Here is a 24871-nt window from a genome sequence, read left to right on the forward strand (position 1 = left end):
TATATATATATATATATATATATAATAATGTGTAAATCTCATTTTTTTTATTTGAATCAATTTATTTTGTATAACTTATGTGTTTGGAACAATGGGAAACATTAGATTATCTCAAAAATAAATTGTATTACATGTATAATTGATTATAATTAAAATTAATTTTTGTTTGAATAAGTTTGTTGAGAAGTGATTTAAAAATAATTAATTTCATTTAGATGCAATAAAAAAATCAGCTTTTCCAGGGTGAAAGAGGATAAAAATAGCTGAAAAAAATAAGTTGTTGGAAAATAATAATAAATTACATATTTTTATGTTTATAAAAACATTTTCAAAGAAAAAGAAATCTTTATACAAATGTAACAGTTGTCCCAAACATTCAACTTATCCTATAAACAACTCTTTTTTCTCAAAACAACTGATTTCCCTAATCTTTCACCATGTTAATCTTCTAGACCTCTAAACATACTTAACATAACTACTCCTACTTGTGCCTAGATCCATAATGATTGATCAAACAAACGCAGTGGAACCTGAATTCGTAGGTGATTTTTGATCTATGTACTCTTTTCATGACATGTAACGGAACGGATAACCAACTAACAATATGATCGGTGGCTTTATGATTCTTCCTCAACGGGAACCTCCACTTTAATTCCTTAATAGGACCACCTTAGTAACTCTTCAGATGGGAGAAGAGAAACTATATTTGACAGCTCAGTATATCAGGGACCATAGCCTTCTTATAGTATGTTAACCTATTATGGTTCTCATTATCCTCTAATTGACCAAGACTAACATATGCTCTAAGTCCATATCATCTGATTTGGTTGTCTAACAGGCTCACTTAATTTGATCACATAAAATAAAACTCACTCATGATAAATAGCTAATATAATTGTCTTATAATATTAGCTCACATTAATTATTGGAATAAAAAATTCCAACAATCTCTCACTTGAGCTGCATATTGTAACAATTATATAAAAAAATCATTGAGTGCACGTATGTATGTTTTTTATTTACCTTTAAACTTCCACCTTAACAACTTGGTCCATCCCATATATCAATAATGTGGAATCATTGTGTCGTCTTTCATCACTGCTACAAATGTAACTAGACCCCAATGACCACCACATCAATACACTCAATGACGTAGGTCAATATGGATAACCAACATGAAAATTACATGCAATGTGATCTCAATCATGCCTATTTCCAATTGGTCCAAACTTTATTCTTTATAGATATCTATCCAAATACAACATAAATATTGCAAACAAAACAAGCTCATGCTGAAAGGATAAACTTCAACTTTATTTCGGTAAAAAATCCAAATAACAAAATATTTGTAAATCATAAGATATATAATATAAGTAAGACTCTCACTAAACTAAGGTACTATCAGGAATTACACCTATATGAGCAGTGTACTCATGAAAAACTTTAAGTGTCATACCTTTAGTAAGTGGATCAGCTAGCATGGAATGAGTCCCTATATGTTCTATACAAATCTGTATTTTCTGGATTCTTTATTTAGCAACCAAATACTTTATGTCAACAAACTTTTACTTGGTTGAATCCTTAATAAGACCACTAAGGTATTGTACCAATAAACACCCGATGGCTACTTAATGTTGGCAACAACAGGCAAGCCAGTTACAATAATTTAGCAATCATAAATTCTAGTATGATGTCTCATAGCAAAATATTAACTCCACCAACATGGTTAAATGCGGATCCTTATATGGAGTGATTGCTATTAAGACATTCCAAAAAAATTAGAGTCATAATACCGAATGATCTCTAAACTTCTAACTTTCGATATGAAAACATGTAATTTCTTGCTCTCTTCAATTAACGCATAATACGCTTTACTAATTTCTAGTGTTGCATATCAAGATTACTCATATATCACCTTAAGACTCTCACAAAAAAATATTTCAGGACAATAAAAAAATAAACTTAAGTATATATGATAAATTATAATATAACTGTTTTGCAATAATAAATTGTATGATGATAGTAGGATGTCATCAACATATAATACCAACATAATAAATTTACTCTTACTGAACTTTTAGCACACACAATCATCAACCAAATTTACCTCAACACCATGACAAATAATCTTGATGAATTTTGTAATACAATAGACGAGAAACTTTTTAAAAGCATAAATGGATTTCTTTAGTTTGTATACCATAGACTTTAGATCATCTTAAACAAGGTTTTATGGTTGCACCGTATAAATTATTTCATCAATGTTTCCATTTAGAAATGTAATATTTACAAAGAAAGTCTTTCTAAGACATCAGAGAGAAAGTCTCTTTGTGATCAATGCCTTTTTTCTTATAAAACTTTTGGCGACAAGACAATCTTTATATATCTCAAAATTACTCATTGAATCCCTTTTGACTATAGATATTTATCTACAACTTACGGATTTCACACTTTCAAGAAATTTGACAATATCCCAAATGTCATGTTCAACCATCAATTTTATTACATCATTTATGGCATCAATCTACTTGAGAGTTAGAGCTCACCATGACTTGACTAAGGTCAATTAGACCTTCTCAGTCAACCTAATGTCATATTCATGTTCTTAAAGAAATATGACATAATCATATCAAATTACATTTTTTCCTTTCTCTAGTGGATCTTCTTAATGACACTTCTTGAGGTTATTGAGTTTGAACTTTAGGTGGTGCTTGAGAGAAAATCTTAGTGTTGTTTTGTCTTTTAATAATGTTAGGAGTAACATCATTATTAAATTACCATATTTGTTTCTTGAACAATGGTAAGTACAAAGACTTATATATTGTCAATAACAGATTATTCTTTAAAGACAATACTTCTTATGTTTCCTTTCTCTCCAAACTCAATTTCCTCAAGGAGTCTTGCACGTCTCAAACATGATCTTAAAGTGGGATTGTAAAAATTATACATGCGAGAGCTTTAAACGTAACAAAAAAATTTTATAACTATGTATCTTTAAGTTCAAATTACCTTCATGCAACATATAAGACATTGCTTCAACTAAACATCCTTAAACGTGTATATGCCTAATGTTGTAATTTTCCTGACTCATACCTATAAGGTAGTGACTACTTTATTTGGTACCCTAAAAGGATATAAATTACATTCTTTAATGTCTTTCCCCAAAGCGACTTTGGTAGGAAAGAATTAAACTTCTTACCATATTTGTACAAGTCTAGTTTCATCATTATGGAACTTCGTTCATGCTAGGTTTGCCTAACACTACATGTTGTAAAACAATTTCACAATTATTGAAGAAAAACAAATGAGAGACTCCAACATTGTACCTTATGTCATATATATCATAATATTCCACACGGTTACATTTCACAACCTTAATTTTTTTTTCTTAGTTGAAGTTCAACTTCACCTTTGAAAGACTAAATGACTAGAGACCAAAACTTCTCATAATTTAAATAAAGAGGAATCATCTATGAACATAATAAAATAAATTTGTTCATTCCATGAATCCATAAGGCATAGAACACAAATATATGCATGTATTAGTTCTAAGAAATCCTTATTTCTTTCAGCACCTGAATTCCATTTTGTTTGTTTATTTTTCCTTTATATACTCAATATAGACTATAAGGTTCAAACAATATAAAAGATCCAAAATTTCCAATAACAGAAGTATCCAAATTCTCTATTAAGAGATATGACTTAAGCGCTTATGTTATAAAGTAATGAAATTCTCATTTAATTTTAAGTTTTGTACCACCCAAATTTTTTTGTAATATGAACACTCAAATATCATAAAAGAACTTATAACTTGTAACATTTGAATCACACGAGAGACTAACTTTATTATTTCTAATTTAACGAAAATAACTAAATTTATCCAAATTAGAAATAAAATTTGGTTTAATAAATAGTTCAATACATGTCTCAACCAAATTCAAATAAAATTGAGTCTTTTCAAGCAACATAAAAGTTCTCATAGCTTCAACTATAACTTTATATCATCGCTCACATAGAATAATCTTTCATTATCACTTGGCGGATAACTTTATAGGTAGCATCGTATAAACATGTTTTTGTGAGTAGTAGAACCAAAATCTACCTACTAACGTCATTCGGTACAAAACTAAATTAACTTTAAAATAAACAAAAAAAATGAGAAATTTACCATTTTTACACACTAAATAGTGTAAATGAGATCTTTTTTTTATATGCCTCATCCTACAAAAGTAAAAAGGAAATTCCTTATTTTGTTCTCTTGTTTTTTCTCTAGAAAAAAAAATTATGTAATATCTTCAACTCTCAATTGACTTCCCTCAAACTCTAAATTTTATATGTACAACTTTGAGATTTAAATAATATGAGTAATTTAAATCATAGTAGCAACAACAATAACAATTAAAGAAGAGAACAATAAACATACAATGCACAAATAATATTTATAATAAATTTCAAGACCCAAACAAGATACCTAACGCACCATTAATCCTCAATCTTTGGATTGAAAAAAACTAACTGCAAGTGATACTCTCAATGCATTGATCAAACATTGATGATAAGTCATGTCAAACAAAAGTTGTCTTTGGACACTCCATTGCTCACATAGAAAACTTATATGATGATTACTCCGGTCAAATAATGACTGTCTTTGAACATTTCATTATTCACATGGAAAATCATAGTATTTATAATTGCCACATGTTTACCATCGCAAGCATGTAATTATTCTGCCAAATTGTGTCTTCCTTCGAGCCGAGCATAATTCGCATGAATAATTCCATGCAACATCTATGTAAATTCAATCAAATCAATTTACACAATAGGTGTTACTTTGGTAACATGTTGTTTCAATCAATTTAACCAAAAAATACAAGACAATTTAATATAATAATGGGAGGTCTTAAAATTACACAACTTTCACATATAATTTAGTTATATAAAAATATATATAACAGAACATGCAAATATTTTGCAGAACAGACCCATCACAAGATACCTTGCACAACATTAATTCCTAGAAAAATTAATTTGTAATTGATACTCTTAACGTAATGATCAAATATTAACAATAAATTCTATCAAATAATAGTCTTTTTTTGGACGGACTAATATTCACATGAAAATACATTTATAATTGTCACACATTTATCATCACAGGTACAAAATATTATTTGGCCAAATTGCATTTTTCTTTGGGTTGAACACAATTCGCATAAATAATTTCATACAAAATTTATGCAATTTTAATTAAATCAATTTTCACAATAGGGATTATTTTTGCAATATATCGTGTCAATCAATTTAATTAAAAAAAATACTAGACATACAAATAAATGAGAAAGATTTGTTACTGCTAAATTTATACTCAATCATAATAGCAAAAAAATATAAAACATTAATTACGACAAGTAAATATGATATCCTTAAATTATATTTAATGTTATCATTGATTTATACTTAAAATACCCCAAGTAAATATTGCATTTGTAAATAAGGTTATCACAAAATTTATGAAAGGAATTAAAAAAATCATGTATAAATTCCTAAAAGAAATATTTAAAAGATTTTATATAAATAAAAAAAAGATTATTCATAAAAAAATATTTCTTTAGTACTATTTATGTTTGTGATGTTTGTGCTATACACCTTGGAAACCGGAGAAACTTCATTCTACCTTTAACTTTAATTTGCTCCCACGTTAGAAAACTAGAGTTATATAAATAAAATATATAATAATGTTTCTCCTTTAATTTATTAGCATTATAAGAAGCGTGAAACACAACTGTTATTCAAAAGGAAATGAAACAAACCAATACATGATTAGATGACGCTAAAAGCTAATCATTAGAAACAATGACCAAGAAAACAACAAAGCAACATATTTTTTTTTGACAAAACAGAAAACATTACATTAGATAAGAGTTTTAAGAATACCTGAATTTATAATGATTGATCAAACAAACGCAACGAAATCCGAATGTTATTTTGCAACCACCTAAGTCCAAGAAAAAAGGAAAGAAGAACACACTTTGTGTTTTCCTATGATTCAAGATGTTGAATTGCAATTTCAATGTTCAAGTTAAATTCCCATCCTGTAACATTCAAATCCTTCTTCCCAGGATTTTGTTTTTCATTTATTTTGTTTAATGAATACTTTATAGCATAAGTACTACAACCTATACTATATTGTTCTCCAATTTGTCTACTTGATGAAAGTAGATTCAACTCAAGATTATGATATGTGGATTATAAATAGTCACGACTTTGAGGATTCTCTATCAAGACTTAGAATATCAAATCACATAAGAAGGTTCAAATCATTCAGTTCTTGTGTTTTCATTGAACCTACCTAAATTGCAATGATAAGTTCTTAATGTCATAAATGTTGACCTAATCTAGTAGCTTGTTATTGGTACTTATGAGTGATTAAGCACAGATGCAAATTAAACAAGTCATGATGGAATTTGAATTCGAATTTAATAATGCCTGTAGAATTGTTGTCTCATTATTGTTTTGATTTACTTTATGTGATGAAAATGTGAATATAAAATGACCGTGTGATGCAAAGATTTGTGCAATTATTTAATATAAAATGATGATGGGTTGGTTAATCATAGTTTGAGCATCCTAAGTTTAGTTCACATTTTGGAGAACCACTATGAAAATATTAAGCATGTGACTTGGGAGTGTTTGTAACATTTATTTTGAATGAAATTGACTTCAGTTAAAATTATTTTTTTAAGTATATGATTTATGTTTTGATATTTTTATTTTAAAAGTAGGTGAATATTTAAACATAATATAAAATAGGCTTAAATATGTTTTTGATTTATGATATATATCCATTTTTTGTATTTCATCCCTAATAATTTTTTTCTTTGAATCGGGTCTCTAATATTTTTAAAGTTTTGTCTGAGGTTTTTGCCATTAGTCGAAATTGTTAACTGCTTATGTGACCGTTAACCGGATATGTTGGCATGTGACATGTGCTGCCACGTGTAATATTTGTGTGAGTGAGATTACATGTTGGTTTTTTTTATAAAAAAAAGGTAAAAACGACGTGTTTGGAACACAGTTGTGGACACCTCAACCCTAAATTCCTTCTCCCCACCCCTTGGCCTCTCCAACCTCTTTAGCACCACAACCGAAGCATCACTCAACTCCCCTTGAAACACATTCTCAAACCCTCCATGCCAAACCTTCTCCGAAAACCTGCATGTTGCCAACTAAAGCGACTTGCAAGAAAACACCTTTAAATTTAACATAGGCACAAACCCATCTTCCTCCTCCTCCTCCAACCCCTTTCTTCCACCACCCCTCTTCCTCACCATCACCACCACCCCCAAAACCACAACAACCCCACTCCAAGCCACCTTTGGAGAAACATCAAAGCTAGAAATATCCTTCATCAACAACCAAACCTAAATTTGAAGCATGGATGAATTTTCAAGGTGCAAACCGTGTCGCACACCATGGCGTAATTTGAGGAGTTTCGCGAGGCAGTGAAGGTACGTGCCACCGCAGGGCTCATTGAGAGCAACGACATCGAGGAGAACACGCGGTGCATCCCGACGGGAACGGGATCATGCAGTTTCATTGCTTGGGTTTCGCCAAGGACGGTGGGCCCTATGACGGTGGTGGTGGTGCATGGTCATTTCTGGAGAAGAAGGGGACGACAATTTGCACTTTCTCCGGTGTTCCACTCCCTAGCCTCCAATGAATACTTCCATGTTATTTCGCATCCCAAAACCCAAACCCCACTTTGATTCCATGTGGAGGATGCTGGTTTCTTCGATGAACTCGGAGGTGTACCAATGGTAGTGAGTGGGGAACACAGTGGGCTTGGATTTTGGGTTTTTTTGTGGAGATATGTTCAAATCGGTGTTTTTGTTTTCTCTATTTTGTGGCTTGATATTTTGTTGTTAAGATTTTGTTGGTTCATATCTATTCTTTCATCCAGCTTGTTTTCATTTAGTCCAACCATTGGGAAAAAAATGAAACACCATCGATGACATAGTGGTGGGATATGAGGAAGATGAAGGGTGACGGAGACAGATAGGAGAAAGAATAAAGGGGGCAAAATAGGAAAAGAAGGAAAAAGTGAGAAAAAGAGAGAGAAAAAAATATTGACTATCATTTTAAAAGATAAAAGATCTAACGATAGAGAAACACGAAAATAATACAACATCATTTCTTACTTTTTTTTTTTAAAAAAAAATCCTACACATAATCATACTCAAACAAAGATTACACGTGACACTACATGTCACATGTCTACCTGTCCAGTTAACGATCACATAAGCATATATTGGATTTCTACTAACAGTAGGGACCTCAGACAAAAAATTTTAAAATAAACATTGTATTCTTTTTTTTTTCTCTCGTTCTTTGTTTTTACTAAAGAAAAACCGTGAATTGCGTGGGTTTCCATGCTTAGGCTTGCCGGTCAATGATAGCAGTAGCAGAGACATTATATTTTGAGACATCACGAACTTATATATTATATAGAATATTTGTGACCCTTGGATAACAATAGCGCTTGTAGCTCAGTGGATAGAGCGTCTGTTTCCTAAGCAGAAGGTCGTAGGTTCGACCCCTACCTGGCGCGATTTGTTTCAACACAAATTTACTCAATTTTGTTTTAACTTATTTTATTAGATAAATCTCACTAAGATAAAGAAATGATTATATTCATCTCTTAATGTTGTCATAGAGAAATAATAAATAAAAAATATCATATCTAAAAATAGGTAAAAAATAGAGTGAATTTTTAGATGTTTAGTTGAAGATAAATAAAAAAATAAATAAAGATGAGACATCTTGAGTAGTTAGGTAAATATTGAGGTCAATAAATATGTATTATAATGAATGATATATATATATATATTGATTGAAAATAAGAAACACACGAATTATGAGTTCATATAATAATATAAGATGTAAGTAAAATGTTAATTGCTAACCCAATCAATCATATAAAATTATTTATAGATAGAATATTGTATTTCATAAATACCAAATAGACTCATTTTGTTGGTTTCTCTTATTTCCATGCCTTCCCTTTTTGTTATCTCTTACTCACCAAACACAGCAGTAAGTAAGTCCGATGTCCAGAAAAACTAAAAGGCTAATAAAGACTCTCATTTTCTCACAAAAATGTTTTTTTTTATTAAATCAATTTTCTATTTTTTTATTTAGTTGATGCTGTAATTCTTCTTTTACATTGAGCCCGTTTGTTTAAAGTTAAAATAACAAACTTTTATAAAGTAAAAGATGTTTTTTATAAGATTTTTTTAGACAAATACATCATAAACATATATTATTATTTTTTCTAGCAGACATAAACTAAACCACTTATGTTTACTAAAAATAATTTTTAAAAAAATAAGATTAAACAAACAGGTCATTATAGATATTTTACAAAAAATTTAACTTCTAGAATTTGTAAATTATTTAAAATAGAAAATACTAATATTCTAAAGGCTTTAAATAACAAAATCAATGACAAAATTAAATTTATTTTATTTTAAAAACAAAGAAACACTATTAACTAAAAAACTGATAAATTAATTAAAATCAGACACACTATTTATTTAATTAAAATGATTAAAAAATAATCAAATGATCCATTTTATTCTACCGAATAACAAAAACCATCCATTTTTTTTATATAGAAACTGATATATATATATATATATATATATATATATATATATATATATATATATATAAATTAAAAATATTCATAAGCTTGTTGGTACTTTCTAAAACCCTCCAAGTTCATGTGTTGAAGTGGGAAGAAAGCTAAACCCTTTCCATGGTATTGCTGCGCCATCTGCATAGCTAGCTCAGAACCAAACCATGGTGGGTCCCATTATTCGTTCTCTCTGGTCCTCCACCAGAAAATCCTTCTCTTCTTCTTCTTCTTCTTCTTCTTTTTCTCCCTCTCCTCCGTTATCCCACTCGCGCTTCTTCTCACGCGCCTTCGCCGCCGCTCCCGCCACTGCCCCTGCCGCAGCAACCACCGCCTCCTCCCTCGACCCCAGCCGCCTCCGCAACCTGGCCGTGATCGCTCATGTCGACCACGGCAAGACCACCCTCATGGACCGCCTCCTCCGCCAGTGCGGCGCCGACCTCCCCCACGAGCGCGCCATGGACTCCATCTCGCTCGAGCGCGAGCGCGGCATCACCATCTCTTCCAAGGTCCCTGCCCTAATTTCAATTCTTTTCACCCTCTCCGCTTCGTTTTCAATCGAATCGGATCTTCTTTGAGAATCCGGAAGGCACTAATGAATGCTTCAATTTTTCAGGTCACGTCTGTTTCGTGGAAGGAGAATGAGCTGAACATGGTTGATACTCCCGGGCACGCCGATTTTGGTGGTGAGGTGAGGTTTTCATCGAAATTGTTCCAATTAGTCTGGAACTATTTTTTTTTATCAACAAATGGAAATAAATTGTTAATTTGTTAGTTTTTGTTAGCAGCAGGATTGAACGAGCGACCTTTCCCTCTTTCCTTTCTTTCTTAATCACCCAACCAACCTTATATCTCCAACCGACCTAATAAGAGAAGAAAATAAAGAAATGAGCTTTTCCAAAAGTTAAGCTAAAATTAGCTTATGCATATGTTAAAAATCATCTTATAGAGAAATTATATGAAAAAACTTTTACAGATTAGCTTATATAAACATATGCTAATTTTAGCTTATGAAGAAGCTCATTTCATTTTTTTTTCTTATTATCTTTTCCTGGAAGTGCTTCTTGAAAAAGTACGTTTGGAGAAGTTTATTTAAACAGGCCCGATAACATGTTTGATTGCAAAATTGGAAAGTTTTTCTTTTACTTGGAAAAAATGTTAAAAATTGCCTTTCGTTTTTTATTTGTTTTGTTAGTGTGGATTTTGAAGTAATTAAGTGATTATTAATTCATGGAAACTGTATACTAGTTGTAGTGTTTTCTGGCTGCTTTTATCATTTTTATGTTTGGGTTGATGAGTAGGTTGAGCGAGTTGTTGGTATGGTTGAGGGAGCGATTTTGGTTGTTGATGCTGGTGAAGGTCCACTTGCACAAACGAAATTTGTTCTTGCAAAGGCCTTGAAGTACGGGTTGCGGCCTATTCTTCTTTTAAACAAAGTAGACCGACCTGCAGGTAGTCATCGCATGATTCTCTGCCGTTACATGCAATAGAGTTGCCTTAATTGTACTTTTGGTCTCTTTACTACTATTATCATTTCTCGAATTTAGTCCCTCCATTTTCTTTTCGAATTTGATTTCCCAGCATTTTAATTTTGCAATTTTGATTCATCCATTAATTTGACATTCAATATTTAATGGAAATGAAGGTGTGGCAGTAGAGTGCTGACGTGGATGTGCTTATGTGAATGCGCATTAGGGTGATTGTTACTAGTTAGCATTTTAGTTAAATATTGGATGTCAAGTTAATGGATGAACAAACATCACACAATTAAATAATGGAAGATCAAATTCAGGAAAAAGAATGGGGGACTGAATTAGAGAAATGATGATAATAGGAAGACCAATGAAGCCAATAAAATTTATGTTGATGATTATGTATTTCTTATTTGCGTCTATTGATTGGGAACTTTTGTAGTTGTGAGTAATCCCTGTAATTTTTATTTCTTTATACAGTTAGTGAGGAGACATGTGATGAAGTTGAGAGCCTGGTGTTTGATTTATTTGCCAACCTTGGTGCTACAGGTACAGAAATTGAAATATCTGATAATTATATTTATGCTTGATGGTTTTGTAATGTAAACTCCATTATCTGAAATTTTATTATTATTTTATTTGTGTGAATAGAGGAGCAACTAGACTTTCCTGTTCTTTATGCTTCTGCTAAAGAGGGATGGGCGTCTACTACATTTACCAAGGATCCTCCTGCTGATGCCAGAAATATGTCACAGTTGCTTGATGCCGTTGTAAGACATGTTCCACCACCAAATGCAAACATTGATGCACCTTTCCAAATGCTGGTTGGTATTTAAAATTTCGATGAGTTTATTATTACGTGTCTCTTGTCTGGGAAGTTTCCTTTTGGGAAAGTTCTGTCATTGATGCAGTGTTTCTTTTCTTTTGTTCCCAATGCACTTTTCTCTTTGATGAAATGCAAATTTTATTGAGGATTCAGATGACTCAATTCTATTTACTATTGTGAACATTATAAATGGTCCCTGTTCATTACTTGGAAAATCTACTTCTGTATCCAAATAATACTAGCCACAATTAATTGTAGGAGCCCATGAGTTAAAAGCATAATAGCTCTAGGAAGCTCTAGTTTCATTTTCTCTCTTTTATGCTCTTTGAATTATTGGTTTTTCCTTGTACTTCTTTTGCATGTATACTTGGGATTAGTGAAATACCATGCTTAATAGTACTTTTCAGGTTTCAATGATGGAAAAAGATTTCTATCTTGGGCGAATTTTGACTGGACGCATATTCTCTGGGGTTGTTCGTGTTGGTGACAAGGTTCATGGATTACGTAATAAAGATTCTGGTGCTGAAAAAATTGAAGATGGAAAGGTTTGTGCTTTGTAGGTCTATGAGCTTTATTGCAGATGGATACACTGGTACTATGGTTGGTAAATGATAACAACTAAGACTGTTTGATTTGGCGTTCCGTCACGTTGAGCGCCAATCCAATGTGAGAGGAGGATTGGGCTCTACGTGCATTGGAAAGTGAGATTTTGCTAAACCAAACACACACTAAATGGTTTTGGTAATGTTCTTGGTATATATTTTAAAAGTTTATGTCTATGTTATCCATGATTAGAATATTTAACATAATGAACTTATGAATACAACAATATTTTAAGCATTAGTGAATAATTTTTTCATTTATTTTTACTAGGGCTTGTTTTATTGCCACTTGGTCATACTTAGTTCCTTATTACTGGTTTAGAGTAAAGTGTATATTAAGCAAGTAGCCTTTTTATGTATAATATTTCCATCCAAATATTATTAACATTGAATTGTACCAGAATAGCAGGAAAATCAACAGTAAATCCATCATTGATATCAGTGGTGGCGGATCTTGCCAATATATGTTGAGGGGGCCAAATATGTTAAATACATATACTTATTATTTATAGTATCATACATAAAAAAATTCATATACTCGTTAAAGGAAGAAAAAAAATTGGGGGGCCATGGATGCCCTCCACTCCAACCAAGCTCTGCCACTTATTTGATATCAACATTTACTGTTACAGTGTCTGTGAAAAGGCTAATATTTTCATGTCTAGATATCAATCATGTCCTTTATCAACTGTTTATGAAAGAGGATCTGTAAGTTTTAAACATGTAGAGCAGATGTATATGAACTGAAATGTTGAAGTGCTTAGTTTAGTTTGTTAATTAGCAATTGCCTTATGAGATTAAGATATTGTGACCTTCTACTTGCAGCTCCAATTTCATATGATTTTTCATTTTATAGGTGGTGAAACTGATGAAAAAGAAGGGTACAAACATGGTTCTAACTGATTGTGCTGGAGCTGGTGATATAATTTCAATTGCTGGCCTGTCAAGTCCAGCAATAGGCCATACAGTGGCAACTGTGGAGGTATTTAATTTGTCTTTACATTTATGTGGCTTAGATCCTTATTTTTATGGCCATTTAACTTATTGAAAATGGCCATTCGGTCATTTGATTTGGCCTTTACGTCCTTTTAAAATATTTTTAAGCCAATAAATAGATAAATATAAATTGGTTAGTATGTTTATAAAATTTATTTATACTTAATATTTATGAAAATTACTCTTAGATAACCTGACCTAATTGTACAAATTTAAAGTTTTAATTATGAATTTACTTTGATATGTAACTGGGCATTTACTGTGTTCAGATTGCCCTTTTTCTTAGAATATTTTTCCTGATAAATTATCCATTTGTTCACTGGTTGAGATGAATGATAAACTTTTGATATTTTATTAAATTTATATTCAATTTAATTTAAACTTAATGTCTTGTATTTTGAGAACATTTCTAGCATGTAATTGATGACTGGGGTATGTTTTTATGTCCCAGATTATGTCTGCTTTGCCCACAGTTGAATTGGACCCTCCTACAATTTCCATGACTTTTGGTGTAAACGACTCCCCACTGGCTGGCCGTGATGGCACTCATGTAAGTGGTGTTTGTTATATTTTACTTACTTTCTTTTCCCTCCTTCAGTTGCTTGTGTAAAAAACATTGGGTTGGGTATGCTTCTCAAATCCCACCTCAGAAGTCAGAACAACCCTTTTGTTGTTTTTGAAGGTTCATTCTCTAGTTTTTGCATAAACAGTTTTTTATGGTTTTACTTATTGGTTATTTTATAGAGTAGATAGGCTAATGCTAAACCTTTCGTAGTTGACTGGGGGGAGAATTGGTGACCGATTGATGGCTGAAGCTGAAACCAACCTTGCCATAAATGTGCTTCCAGGCTTATCAGAATCATTTGAAGTTCAGGGAAGAGGAGAGCTACAGCTGGGTTTGTTCTTGTTTCTTTGAAATTGCATGATCCTCACTGTTATTATATGCATATAAAAACTCCATGATTTTCCGTGCTTACACAGCTGATTATGGCATCATATTAACAGGTATTTTAATTGAGAATATGAGACGTGAAGGATTTGAGTTATCTGTCTCTCCACCTAAAGTAATGTGAGTTTTCAAGGACTGAATAAGGCTTTGAATATTTTGCCTCATTATCATTTTTTACACTATGTAGCTTTGCTTGCCTAGCATTATTGGTTATTTTATGGATGTGGCATGCTATTTAAATATTGAGTAAATGTTTTAGTGGAAGCTTGAATTTTCAAACTCCAAAGAAAACTTAAGCTATTTGGTGGAGGCTGTTATGTATCTCCAATATGCTTCCTCAAGCAAGAGCTCTTTGGGCTTGAATCATGATCAATACACATGTCCATTTACCGTATACTAAACTTAGTTTATTTGTAAAAAATAGAGACTACAAGAATTTAATATTTAAGTGCTTGGTCATAGAAGTCTAATATCACACTAGACTTCTTTGAAACCATAGAAGTCCTACAAAACACTAACCTAATACTCCTATTTACAAAACACTAAACTATGATAGGTCTTGTACAATTCTGCTACATAACAATGATAACATAACATATTAATAAGACTCCTGAAACTATATGATTCTAATAATAAATACTGAAGTTCATGAATAACATTCAATAAGCGTAGTGTCTCTGACCATAGGTTTTGAAGGCTTGTCTTTTGTTTTTGCATTCTGTACATTAATTCTGCATGAAACTTTCTTCTCGTCTAATTGTTCTTGTAAGGTCTACCCATTCTAGATGTTTGATCTGGCAAATTCTTTTATAATGTTTGGTGGTTCAGTGGTTCTGATTTTGAAATGATATATTATGCATTCTTTGAGTTTGAGCTCACTTACCTTTTTTCATTTTCTGTTTTATTTGTATACTGGTTTAATGAACATTTCTATGGATTTACTAGGTATAAAACTGAAAGCGGTCAGAAGCTTGAGCCTGTAGAAGAAGTTACAATTGAGGTAATAATTCCACTTGTCCTTCATAGTATGCTTGCTTGTCCAAGAGTTTGGACTTCTAACATCATAATGAATCTATTCCAGGTAAATGATGAGCATGTTGGCTTGATAATGGAGGCCTTGTCTCATAGACGAGCAGAGGTTACAGACATGGGTCCTGTTTCAGGAACTGTTGGTCGAACTAGATTGTGTTTGACTTGTCCATCAAGGTTAGCTTGATTATCTTTCTCTCTATATTGAATTTATCTTTGTTTTCCCTCCCAGCACTTAATTGGTACTAATTTTGATATTGTATTATCATAGGCAAAATATACATCTATTTAATGGGAATACTGTAGATGCATGGTTTTGAAGAAATCACATTCGTAGGTTTTTTGTTTCTTATTATCCTTTGCCCGTTTTGGAGGGTGATGTTAACCTCTTTCCATCCTAGTGGTAGTGGCTTTTTAAAATAACCTTGCTCCTAGACGATCAGGAAAGAGAAACAAGAGAATAATCTCTAAGTAAGTGCCTTTCAATTTATCAACATCAGTTTAACACTCAATTGCAATTTTTCTGTAGTTTTTATATCTCTCAAAAATAGCTTTTGGTAGCGTGATTGAATCCAGAAGGCATAACTCACTAATACATCATCCAAATTTCTGGTTGCTTCCATACTGTAGTTGGATCCCACAGAGCTAGAATTCTTTTCATGGATATTCATTAATATATCTTATATCATCATCCATGGAGATATAACTTTGGCATTATGGTTCTAGTGAAATCTGATCTTATGAAGGATGCAAGGAATTTAGTAACTTCATTAATGCTGTTTGTTCAGGGGCCTGGTCGGGTACAGGAGTGTGTTCAGCAGTGACACACGTGGAACTGGATTCATGCATCGTGCTTTCCATGGTATGCATTATCTGCTTAAAAATAATCTTTTTCTTCCAACTGGCATGTAATGATGCCAATTTTCAATTCGTTTGCTATATGTTCTGCAAATCATGTTGTTTAATTGCACTCATGAAGTTTTGCTTATTTTATGTTAGCTGAGATTTATGCTTGCTTATTTTTACCAACCTTCCACACTTTGTTTGAGCCTTTCCCTCTTGCTATTCTGCTTAGTTTAGTGTCAGATGTCTTTTTTAATTATTTTTTCTATAATTGCATTTTATTGTAATGTTGCAGCATATGAAAAATTTTGAGGCCATGCCAATTTTCAATTCGTTTGCTATATGTTCTGCAAATCATGTTGTTTAATTGCCCTCATGAAGTTTTGCTTATTTTATGTTAGCAGAGATTTATGCTTGCTTATTTTTACCAACCTTCCACACTTTGTTTGAGCCTTTCCCTCTTGATATTCTGCTTAGTTTAGTGTCAGATGTCTTTTTTAATTATTTTTTTATAATTGCATTTTATTGTAATGTTGCAGCATATGAAAAATTTCGAGGCCCGCTTGGCAATGTCAGGAAAGGAGTACTGGTATGTTTGACGGCTGTTGTCCTTACTTAAAAGTGCTTAAAAATAATTAAGTTACCCTAAGCTACTTCTCACATGATATACTTCTGTGCTTCAAATAATTAAGCTTGTTTTGAGTGCGGTTTTATTTCTTGTGGTTACCCAATGCTGTTTGCTTAATTGAACAGGTTTCAATGGGTTTTGGTACAATCACAGCTCATGCATTGATGAGCTTAGAAGCTCGAGGGACTCTTTTTGTAACTCCTGGAATGGAGGTTAGAACTTTGCATCTATTGTTTTTCATGTATTATATGTAATAAACTAATAATGACTTCCTTTTGGGTCTTGACTACTAATCTGAAGTTCTTATCTTTGTAAAGCAAATATTATATGCTGCTAATGTCTCCATTGCAATTTTCATTTTTTTAATGATCCTCATTCCCCTAAAAAAAGTCTCTGTTACCTCTTTGTTGCCTACTATGGGTTGATGATGAGTTCATTCTACACATTTATTCAAGATGAATTTTTGCCAGCAAGCATTGTGTCCACATGTTTTTCTTTCCCATACTTAGTTACAATTTATCTGAATGAGGAATTATATGATATTATGATATTTATTCACTACATTGCATTAATTGCTCGAGTCCATTTAGTTTGAAATGTTTTCTGTATTGCCTTTTTATCTAGAGAGTTTGGAACTCCTAAAGATAAATTTAGAAGAGGATTTTACCGCAAAAGAATTGTTTGCTATCAATCTAGCTATGATTTTTCTTCCCAAAAGCACGTTGGTATTTTATTCTCAAATTGTGGCTAAACATTTTGACCTTGGATTGAGGCTTAAATTTATTCCCAAAAAACACGTGGTATTTTTTTGCTAACAATGTGAATCTAGTTTTTTTTTTTTGCATATATAAGCTTATGCTGTCTATATACTTAACTGTTTTTTGGTTTCCAGGCGTATGATGGAATGATTGTTGGAGAACATTCACGCGATACAGATCTTGATGTAAGAAGTATTCTTAGTTTGAATGTAAGTGTTATATCAAAGGTGGTGACTCGCTGACAGATTGATATTTCAGGTCAATCCTGTAAGGGCTAAAGAACTTACAAATATCCGTGCTGCTACCAAAGATGATAATGTGAAGCTGACTCCCCCTCGCCTTGTACGTGTATTTCTGGCAAAATTATGCTTACATCTTGCTCGTTTTGGAATATGAGAATTCTTATAACTACATAACCAAGTAGAGTTCATGATTTTTATGCATTCATGCATATGATATTCAACAATGAGTTGTCATCATTTGATTAGACCTAGTTAGGAGTTCACATGCCCTAATATTTTTAAGATTAAATTACTCAATTGGTCCTAAAATATTTTGGAATTTTCAAGTAGGTCTCTAAACTAAAATAGTAGGTCCCTGAGATTAGTTTATGACGGCTTAACACCATTTGAAAATGACAATTTTTGGTGGTTTTAAAAATCCTACGGAATCAATGAAAAAATTACATGATCAAGGATCCAATTAAAAAAAAAGTTTAGGGACCTACTTGAAAATTCTGAAATTGTTCATGGACCAGCTGAGTAATATAACCCATTTTTAAATATCAGGTTTATTTCTGTATGACTATATTACAACTGCTTTCTCACTTCAAAATTCAATTAAATATTTTACTGACTGAACAACGAAAATATTTTCTTAATTTTCTTTATCACACCGTGTGGTTTTCAAATACGAAAACTAATGAAGCTTGGAATGATTTTGAAGTCTGATGTCAAATGGTGAAATAGCAAACCATCAATTTTCAATACACTCCGGCCTTTCGTTTCTTGGATTCCACCGTGAATTTATGGCAAAATCTCTCAAGGAAACCTAGCAAGTTGTATTTTTTAGACCTGGCATTACTGAGGCTGTATGAAATATTTAGTATGCAATTGAAAAATAGTTAGTGAGAAACCAGCAATTTTGTGATAGTTCTTGGGCTTAACATGTAACATGTTTTACTTACAATTGATGGTGGTTTGGTTGCAGATGACACTTGAAGAAGCTATAGGGTATGTAGCTTCCGATGAACTTATTGAGGTAAGTTTCCGCATGCAATTTATTATCGCTGTACAAATTTTTCCCTGATATCTTTTGATGAAAAGAGGTAGGGGTGCTTCATCCCATTCCCAAAACCCAATAATATTTATCTATATTTTCTTTTTTTGATTTTTTCAAGTTTTAACATATATATGCTGCATTGATAGTGCTTATAAGTTATAACTGACTTATATGGGTGATATTCGTTTGACCACAATAATATTTCTTGATTGTTCTCACTGTCATATATTTCTCTTACGTTTTCTTTTGTTCTCATGAAGGTTACACCAAAATCCATCCGTTTGAGGAAGAAATACCTTGATGTTAACAAGCGTAAAGCCATGAGTAAAAAGCCAAAGGAATGAAGAGGACAAAGCCAAAAGTAAAAGGCCAGAGGAATGAGGAGTTATCCTCGATTAAATTTTGTAAAATTAATTTAATCAGTGTATGGTATAGTCATTACAAGCAATTTTTTTCTTACCAGGTTCTGCCATAATTCAAGTAGCAGGAAGAAATATTCTTTGGTAGTGATACTGATAAGGCAACTCAATTTTGTATTTTCTAAGGGGCGATTAATAATTAATTAGCAATGGAACACGTTGCTCATTGTGATGTAATATCAAAAAACCGTTTGTTGAAAAGATTAAACTATAACTGCTCTGAAAGGGCATTGTATTTTCTCACGAGTTAATGGTTTACTTTGACATTTCCTTTTACCAGTCTTTGCGTTGTCTCCTCAAAAATAAAAAATTACTTGTCCTTGTTGTGGTCGGCTTTGACGCCATGGATTTTGATATCTGTCAAAATCACTTTTTTCCAAGTCTACAATGTCTCCTTAAAACAAAAGTGAATTTCTTTATTGGTTTGTGACTTTTTCTCGAGTTTTGCATGAGGGTCATATGCATCAATGCTTTGTGTGTTATGTGTTCATTGATCACATAAATGAACTTCCAATATTAATTATAGCAGTCAGGTTAGAAATTCAAAACCACGTTACTGCAAGCGTGAGTCCTTAAAGAAAGTTGTGAAATATTTATTGAAAACAAAGTAAATTATATGTGATATTTATTAAATATTCGTACAAGTTTATGATTTTAATAAACTTTAGTTGACAATGTGTTCACGAGTTGTTTCTTTATTTTTGAAACATTTTTTTAAGTAGTATAAATTACTTTATTTCAAATTTAGTTATAATAAAATCAATATTGCAAAACGGAAGTGACGTTGAGAAACCTAGACTCACAAGTTGTTTCGAGGTTCACATCATTGACTAGGATATTTTTGCAGTCTAGAGTAAACCATGAACAGTTGATTCGATTATGATGATATGATCAATTAGCATTGAACAATAGAATTTAAATTCCAAGCTAACTAGCCAACGACATGAGAAAGGTATAATGGTACGTACTATTTCATTTATATCACAAGGATACGATGGTTTTCTAGCTCCACGAAATATTCGCCTATTTTGGCTTGTAATAATGATATTTGGTAAGCAAAACTTAAATGTTTCAATGTTTCACAATTACACTTCTAACCTTTCTTAATTTTTTTTTTTTATCAATTACAGCATATGGTTGTAGAATTTTAATCTGGCTATATATAAAATAATAAAACTGAGCCATAAACACAAAACAAACTTGTTTTTAACAACTAATGTTTTGTTTGATTGAAGAAAGATTGTGAGTTTCTCCTAGTACAGTCTTTAATTCTTATTATAAAAAGAAATCATTGTTATGAAAGGAACATGGATAAGAAAAATCTCATTAATTAATAAGTCAATTTTTTTAAAAATATTTTCGCCTAAAATGAAGAAGAATAACTTTTTGTGAACAATTTTTGGATGAGTGTAACAAAGATAATACTTAGGGAAATGGATTAAGTTATTGACTACTTATTTAAGTCGATGTTTATTTAAATCAAAATTATTTAAATATTATATCAAAATAAGAATTAAAATTTACCATCAAAATAATTTAAATAGTTATATTAAATTATCAACCAGTTAAATCTACCCCCAAACAAAAAAAGAAGTTAATTTTGAAGGGTTTTCCCTTCATTTTCTCAATCCAAAAACACACAAGACGTATGGAGGAGGGTTAAAACGGTAAAAAGAAGCAAACCCATTTCATTTGCTTGTTGTGATTGTTTTCCTTTTTCATCTGAATCTGTGATATATCATTCGAGCTTTGAATGCTTCTCCCTCCATAACAACAACAACAACGCTCTCTTAATCTTTCTTTTTTCATTTCCAATGCTGCAACAACTTGCAAGGTTCATATGCAGCACTACGACAGACCCAATTGAATTCCCACAAAAGAATTAAAGAAAAAACGGTCAAGTTAGAATCTTTTGAACCTTTCGATCGCGTGGGAAGGAAGAGAGGAAGATGGGTGCGTACAGAGCGGACGATGATTACGACTACTTGTTCAAGGTGGTGTTGATCGGAGACTCGGGCGTTGGAAAATCGAACCTCTTGTCTCGATTCACGAAGAACGAATTCAGCTTGGAATCCAAATCCACCATTGGCGTCGAATTCGCCACCCGCAGCATCCACGTCGATGACAAGATCGTCAAGGCGCAAATTTGGGACACTGCTGGCCAAGAAAGGTTCTTTCTTTTTCTCTCTTCTTTCATTGTTTTTTTTATTTTTATAAAGTAGTTAGTTTTTATTAGTGGGAGATTTGAATCCGCCACGTCTTCTTTCCATTACCTTCTTCTTTTCATCTCAGACTCATCTTATTTTTCATCTCACACCAACTGGGTTGGGTGTAAGAGAAGGGAAAAAATATCTTTTACAACGTCATGAAACAAAAAAGTTGGAATCTTTGTTGGAAAATGTGTCCATATTTAGTATTTATCTAACCATGACTCAATCAGAAATTATCTACGTGGGACAAAACAAAAAAATCTCATTTCATCTCAGATTTCTATTTTGGTATCTGTTTTTTTTCGGATTTAAACGGGGGAAAGTAAATTATACTGATAAAGATAATTCTTCTTGACCTTAAACGCAGAAAAAGTGAAAGAAAAATAAAGAGAAATTGAGTTTTAGTAACAGTTTTTATTTTTTCTTCTTCAATTTAAATTTCATTTTTTTTCTTTTGGTTATTTTTTTTCCACCCTGGGAAAGAAAGGTGTATGTATGGTTGGTTGTTTGTTGATTTGGGAATGCATATTGTGGACCAATGTTTTGTGGGGTTTGATTATAGATTAATGTGTTTTTTTTTCTTTTTCTTTTTTTGGTGTGGGATTTTGATATGCTAATGATGAATGATAGAGGCAGTTTGATATCAATTGTTTTTTGTCGGTTGTGGGGTTCTTGCTTTTGATCTGGGTGACTAGGATATGGAACAATAGACAATGTTCTTTGTTTTTTTTTTTTTTTGGCTCTTTTATTAGAATGCAAACATGGGATTGTGCATTCGGGTTTTTTTTTTTTTGTAGGATGGAGAATGTGATTCACATTTTTCTCGGATGGGGTTGATAATTGTACGGTTAATGTTGCTATTTATGGCATTATGGATGCATGTTGCGCAATTGATAAAATTGATGAATCTCTAAAGTAATAAAATGGATCGAAGACTTTTGTTTTCCCTTTGTTGTGGCTTCGAAGTTTAGAGTATAAACGCTTTTGTGAAATAATTGATGAGTGTGACCAATGTCTATTGCTTCCAGATCCATTGATTTTTGCAAAATCTTCATTTCTTTCTTGGATCTGACTACTCTAAAGTGAGTAATTCACTATAGAAGGTAAAGTAAGTGATATTGGTTATTTAATAAGAAAATTAAAGGTTCATGTTACGTGTGCATGCATAACAAAACATGTTTGTGTTAGCATATTAACCGTTGATTTTCTCATTTTTTTTTTATCGAATTGACTTTACCTTTGCTTACTTCAGAAGAGTCAATTCTTTATTTTTAACGGTGTGTCCTTTTATAAATATGCTGGGAAAATGACAGGTCTACATGACTTCTCAAGTTTGGCTTGCTTTATATATTGTTCATGTCAGGCACTTATTTGAAATGGAATGATGCTGATATTTGAGTGGGTGACTAGTTAAATCTAAAATATGATTATTGTTTCACATTTATGATAAATGTTTAATGAGGTGGAATGGTAGCTGTGTGAAGTGTTACTGACAAGGATGGTTATTTCTATTTAGGAGTGTGATTTAATGTGATGCTTTGGTTAGGTTTCTTTTGCCAATGAGAGTAGTATACTATACACATGCACAAAATAGTACAACACAATAATAGTGGAAAAGAGCTAGTTTGGGCTGTATCAAATATAGCAACAATCACCAAACCTTCAAAAGTGATATCAATGTGGTCCCTACAAAAACATTGACATTAATTTAGGCCCTTAATCATAGAAATTAATATCAATTTAGTTCCTCAATCATACAAAGTCAACATCAATTTAGTTCATTAACTATAGAAACTGACACCAATCTAATCCTGCAATCTCAGTTTGTACACAGGTGGGTGATTTTGATATCACTTTATTGAGAAGGGATTAAATGTCAAAGTTCTTTCAAAAACTGAAGTAATGACTATTGTATCTTTGAGTTTGAAGGACTAAAACATGGATTCACTCTACAATGATCTTATTCTTAACTTAGCTTTACTTTGAAGTCTAGACTTGCAATGATTTTTGGTCTGTGACATGGTCATTACTTGCTAATTATAACTAGATACATTATATGTTTCCCATAATGCTGTGTATATATCAGTCTGATGCTTGTTATTTGCTACACAGATATCGCGCAATCACAAGTGCATATTACAGAGGAGCTGTTGGTGCACTGCTTGTGTATGATGTTACCAGACATGTGACTTTTGAAAACGTGGAGAGATGGTTAAAGGAGCTTCGCGATCACACAGATGCCAACATTGTAATCATGCTTGTGGGGAACAAGGCGGATCTTCGTCACTTGCGTGCAGTGGCCACCAACGATGCCAAGGCGTTTGCCGAGAGAGAAAACACGTTCTTCATGGAAACATCTGCTCTGGAGTCCTTGAATGTCGATAACGCCTTCACCGAAGTGCTCACTCAGATATATCGCGTTGTTAGCAGGAAGACTCTTGAGATCGGAGATGACCCTGCAGCCTTGCCTAAGGGGCAGACCATCAATGTTGGAAGTAGGGATGATGTCTCAGCTGTTAAAAAGTCTGGATGCTGCTCTGCATAGTTTCACATGCCCTTTTGCAGCAGAACAGAATATCTATATGTGCATGATCCCACCAATTCTCAACATTTTGGGGTCCTAGTGAAATATTTTAATACCTAGCCTTCTCTTTTTATGTAATTTTCCCCACATATATCTTGGCAAGTTAATTGTTTTCTCTTTTTTTCCTTTTCTTTTCTTTTCATGTAAGCATTGTTTGGTCATAGGAATGATGTCTTGTCGTCCTTAGATATACAAAATTTACTGTTTGTATTGAGTGAAAGTGATATTTGGTTCTCAGATTGATCAGAAGTTACTATCTCATCATTCTTCATTAAGTTTTGCATTCCACTGAAACAAGAAAAATTCTTTGATAGGTAGGAAGTATTATTCAATCGTGGAAGTGTTTTTTTGGCATATGACTATATGAGGAGCCATTAACTTGATAAAATAAATAATGTTTAGCTTGTTGGTAGAAGCTACTCATTGCAATTGCAATACTTGCACAAATACAGTGCTCAGTACACAGGAAAAGGATTGCAAGAAATTACACAGCTTGAAGCACTCCTATTTTTCAGCTAATTTATTAATATCTAATTAGCCTCAGCTAAAGGGAAGAAACAAAAACTATTGCATCAAAATA

At 32.3% G+C, this 24871-nt stretch overlaps 2 protein-coding genes and 1 non-coding gene across 3 annotated transcripts; all 3 read left to right on the forward strand.

The window, feature by feature from the left end:
- The first annotated feature begins 8535 nt into the window (after positions 1-8535).
- TRNAR-CCU lies at positions 8536-8608 on the forward strand. Its single transcript has one exon. It is a non-coding gene; the product is annotated as a tRNA-Arg (tRNA).
- A 1139-nt stretch (positions 8609-9747) lies between these two features.
- Positions 9748-19776, forward strand: LOC114417149 (GTP-binding protein TypA/BipA homolog). The gene is made up of 19 exons (XM_028382254.1): positions 9748-10203; positions 10311-10385; positions 10996-11146; positions 11647-11715; positions 11818-11990; positions 12400-12537; positions 13451-13576; positions 14042-14140; positions 14366-14486; positions 14596-14659; positions 15485-15539; positions 15621-15745; positions 16357-16430; positions 16951-17000; positions 17165-17251; positions 17932-17982; positions 18056-18139; positions 19007-19057; positions 19339-19776. The coding sequence occupies exons 1-19, from the start codon at positions 9862-9864 to the stop codon at positions 19420-19422; spliced, it is 2019 nt and encodes a 672-aa protein (XP_028238055.1). The 5' UTR covers positions 9748-9861; the 3' UTR covers positions 19423-19776.
- A 1371-nt stretch (positions 19777-21147) lies between these two features.
- LOC114417150 (ras-related protein RABA1f-like) lies at positions 21148-24566 on the forward strand. The gene is made up of 2 exons (XM_028382255.1): positions 21148-21667; positions 23820-24566. The coding sequence occupies exons 1-2, from the start codon at positions 21447-21449 to the stop codon at positions 24250-24252; spliced, it is 654 nt and encodes a 217-aa protein (XP_028238056.1). The 5' UTR covers positions 21148-21446; the 3' UTR covers positions 24253-24566.
- Positions 24567-24871: the final 305 nt, after the last annotated feature.

The sequence above is a fragment of the Glycine soja genome, chromosome 6, assembly GCF_004193775.1.
Source record: "Glycine soja cultivar W05 chromosome 6, ASM419377v2, whole genome shotgun sequence".
NCBI lineage: Eukaryota > Viridiplantae > Streptophyta > Magnoliopsida > Fabales > Fabaceae > Glycine > Glycine soja.

Excerpts from the sequence above, each read along its gene's own strand:
- LOC114417149 (XM_028382254.1), top strand. The coding sequence starts at position 9,862 with ATGGTGGGTCCCATTATTCGTTCTCTCTGGTCCTCCACCAGAAAATCC. Across the intron at positions 12,538-13,450 it reads AAAAAATTGAAGATGGAAAG|GTGGTGAAACTGATGAAAAA; the intron begins GTTTGTGCTTTG and ends TTCATTTTATAG. Across the intron at positions 14,660-15,484 it reads GTCTCTCCACCTAAAGTAAT|GTATAAAACTGAAAGCGGTC; the intron begins GTGAGTTTTCAA and ends TGGATTTACTAG.
- LOC114417150 (XM_028382255.1), top strand. The coding sequence starts at position 21,447 with ATGGGTGCGTACAGAGCGGACGATGATTACGACTACTTGTTCAAGGTG. Across the intron at positions 21,668-23,819 it reads GACACTGCTGGCCAAGAAAG|ATATCGCGCAATCACAAGTG; the intron begins GTTCTTTCTTTT and ends TTTGCTACACAG.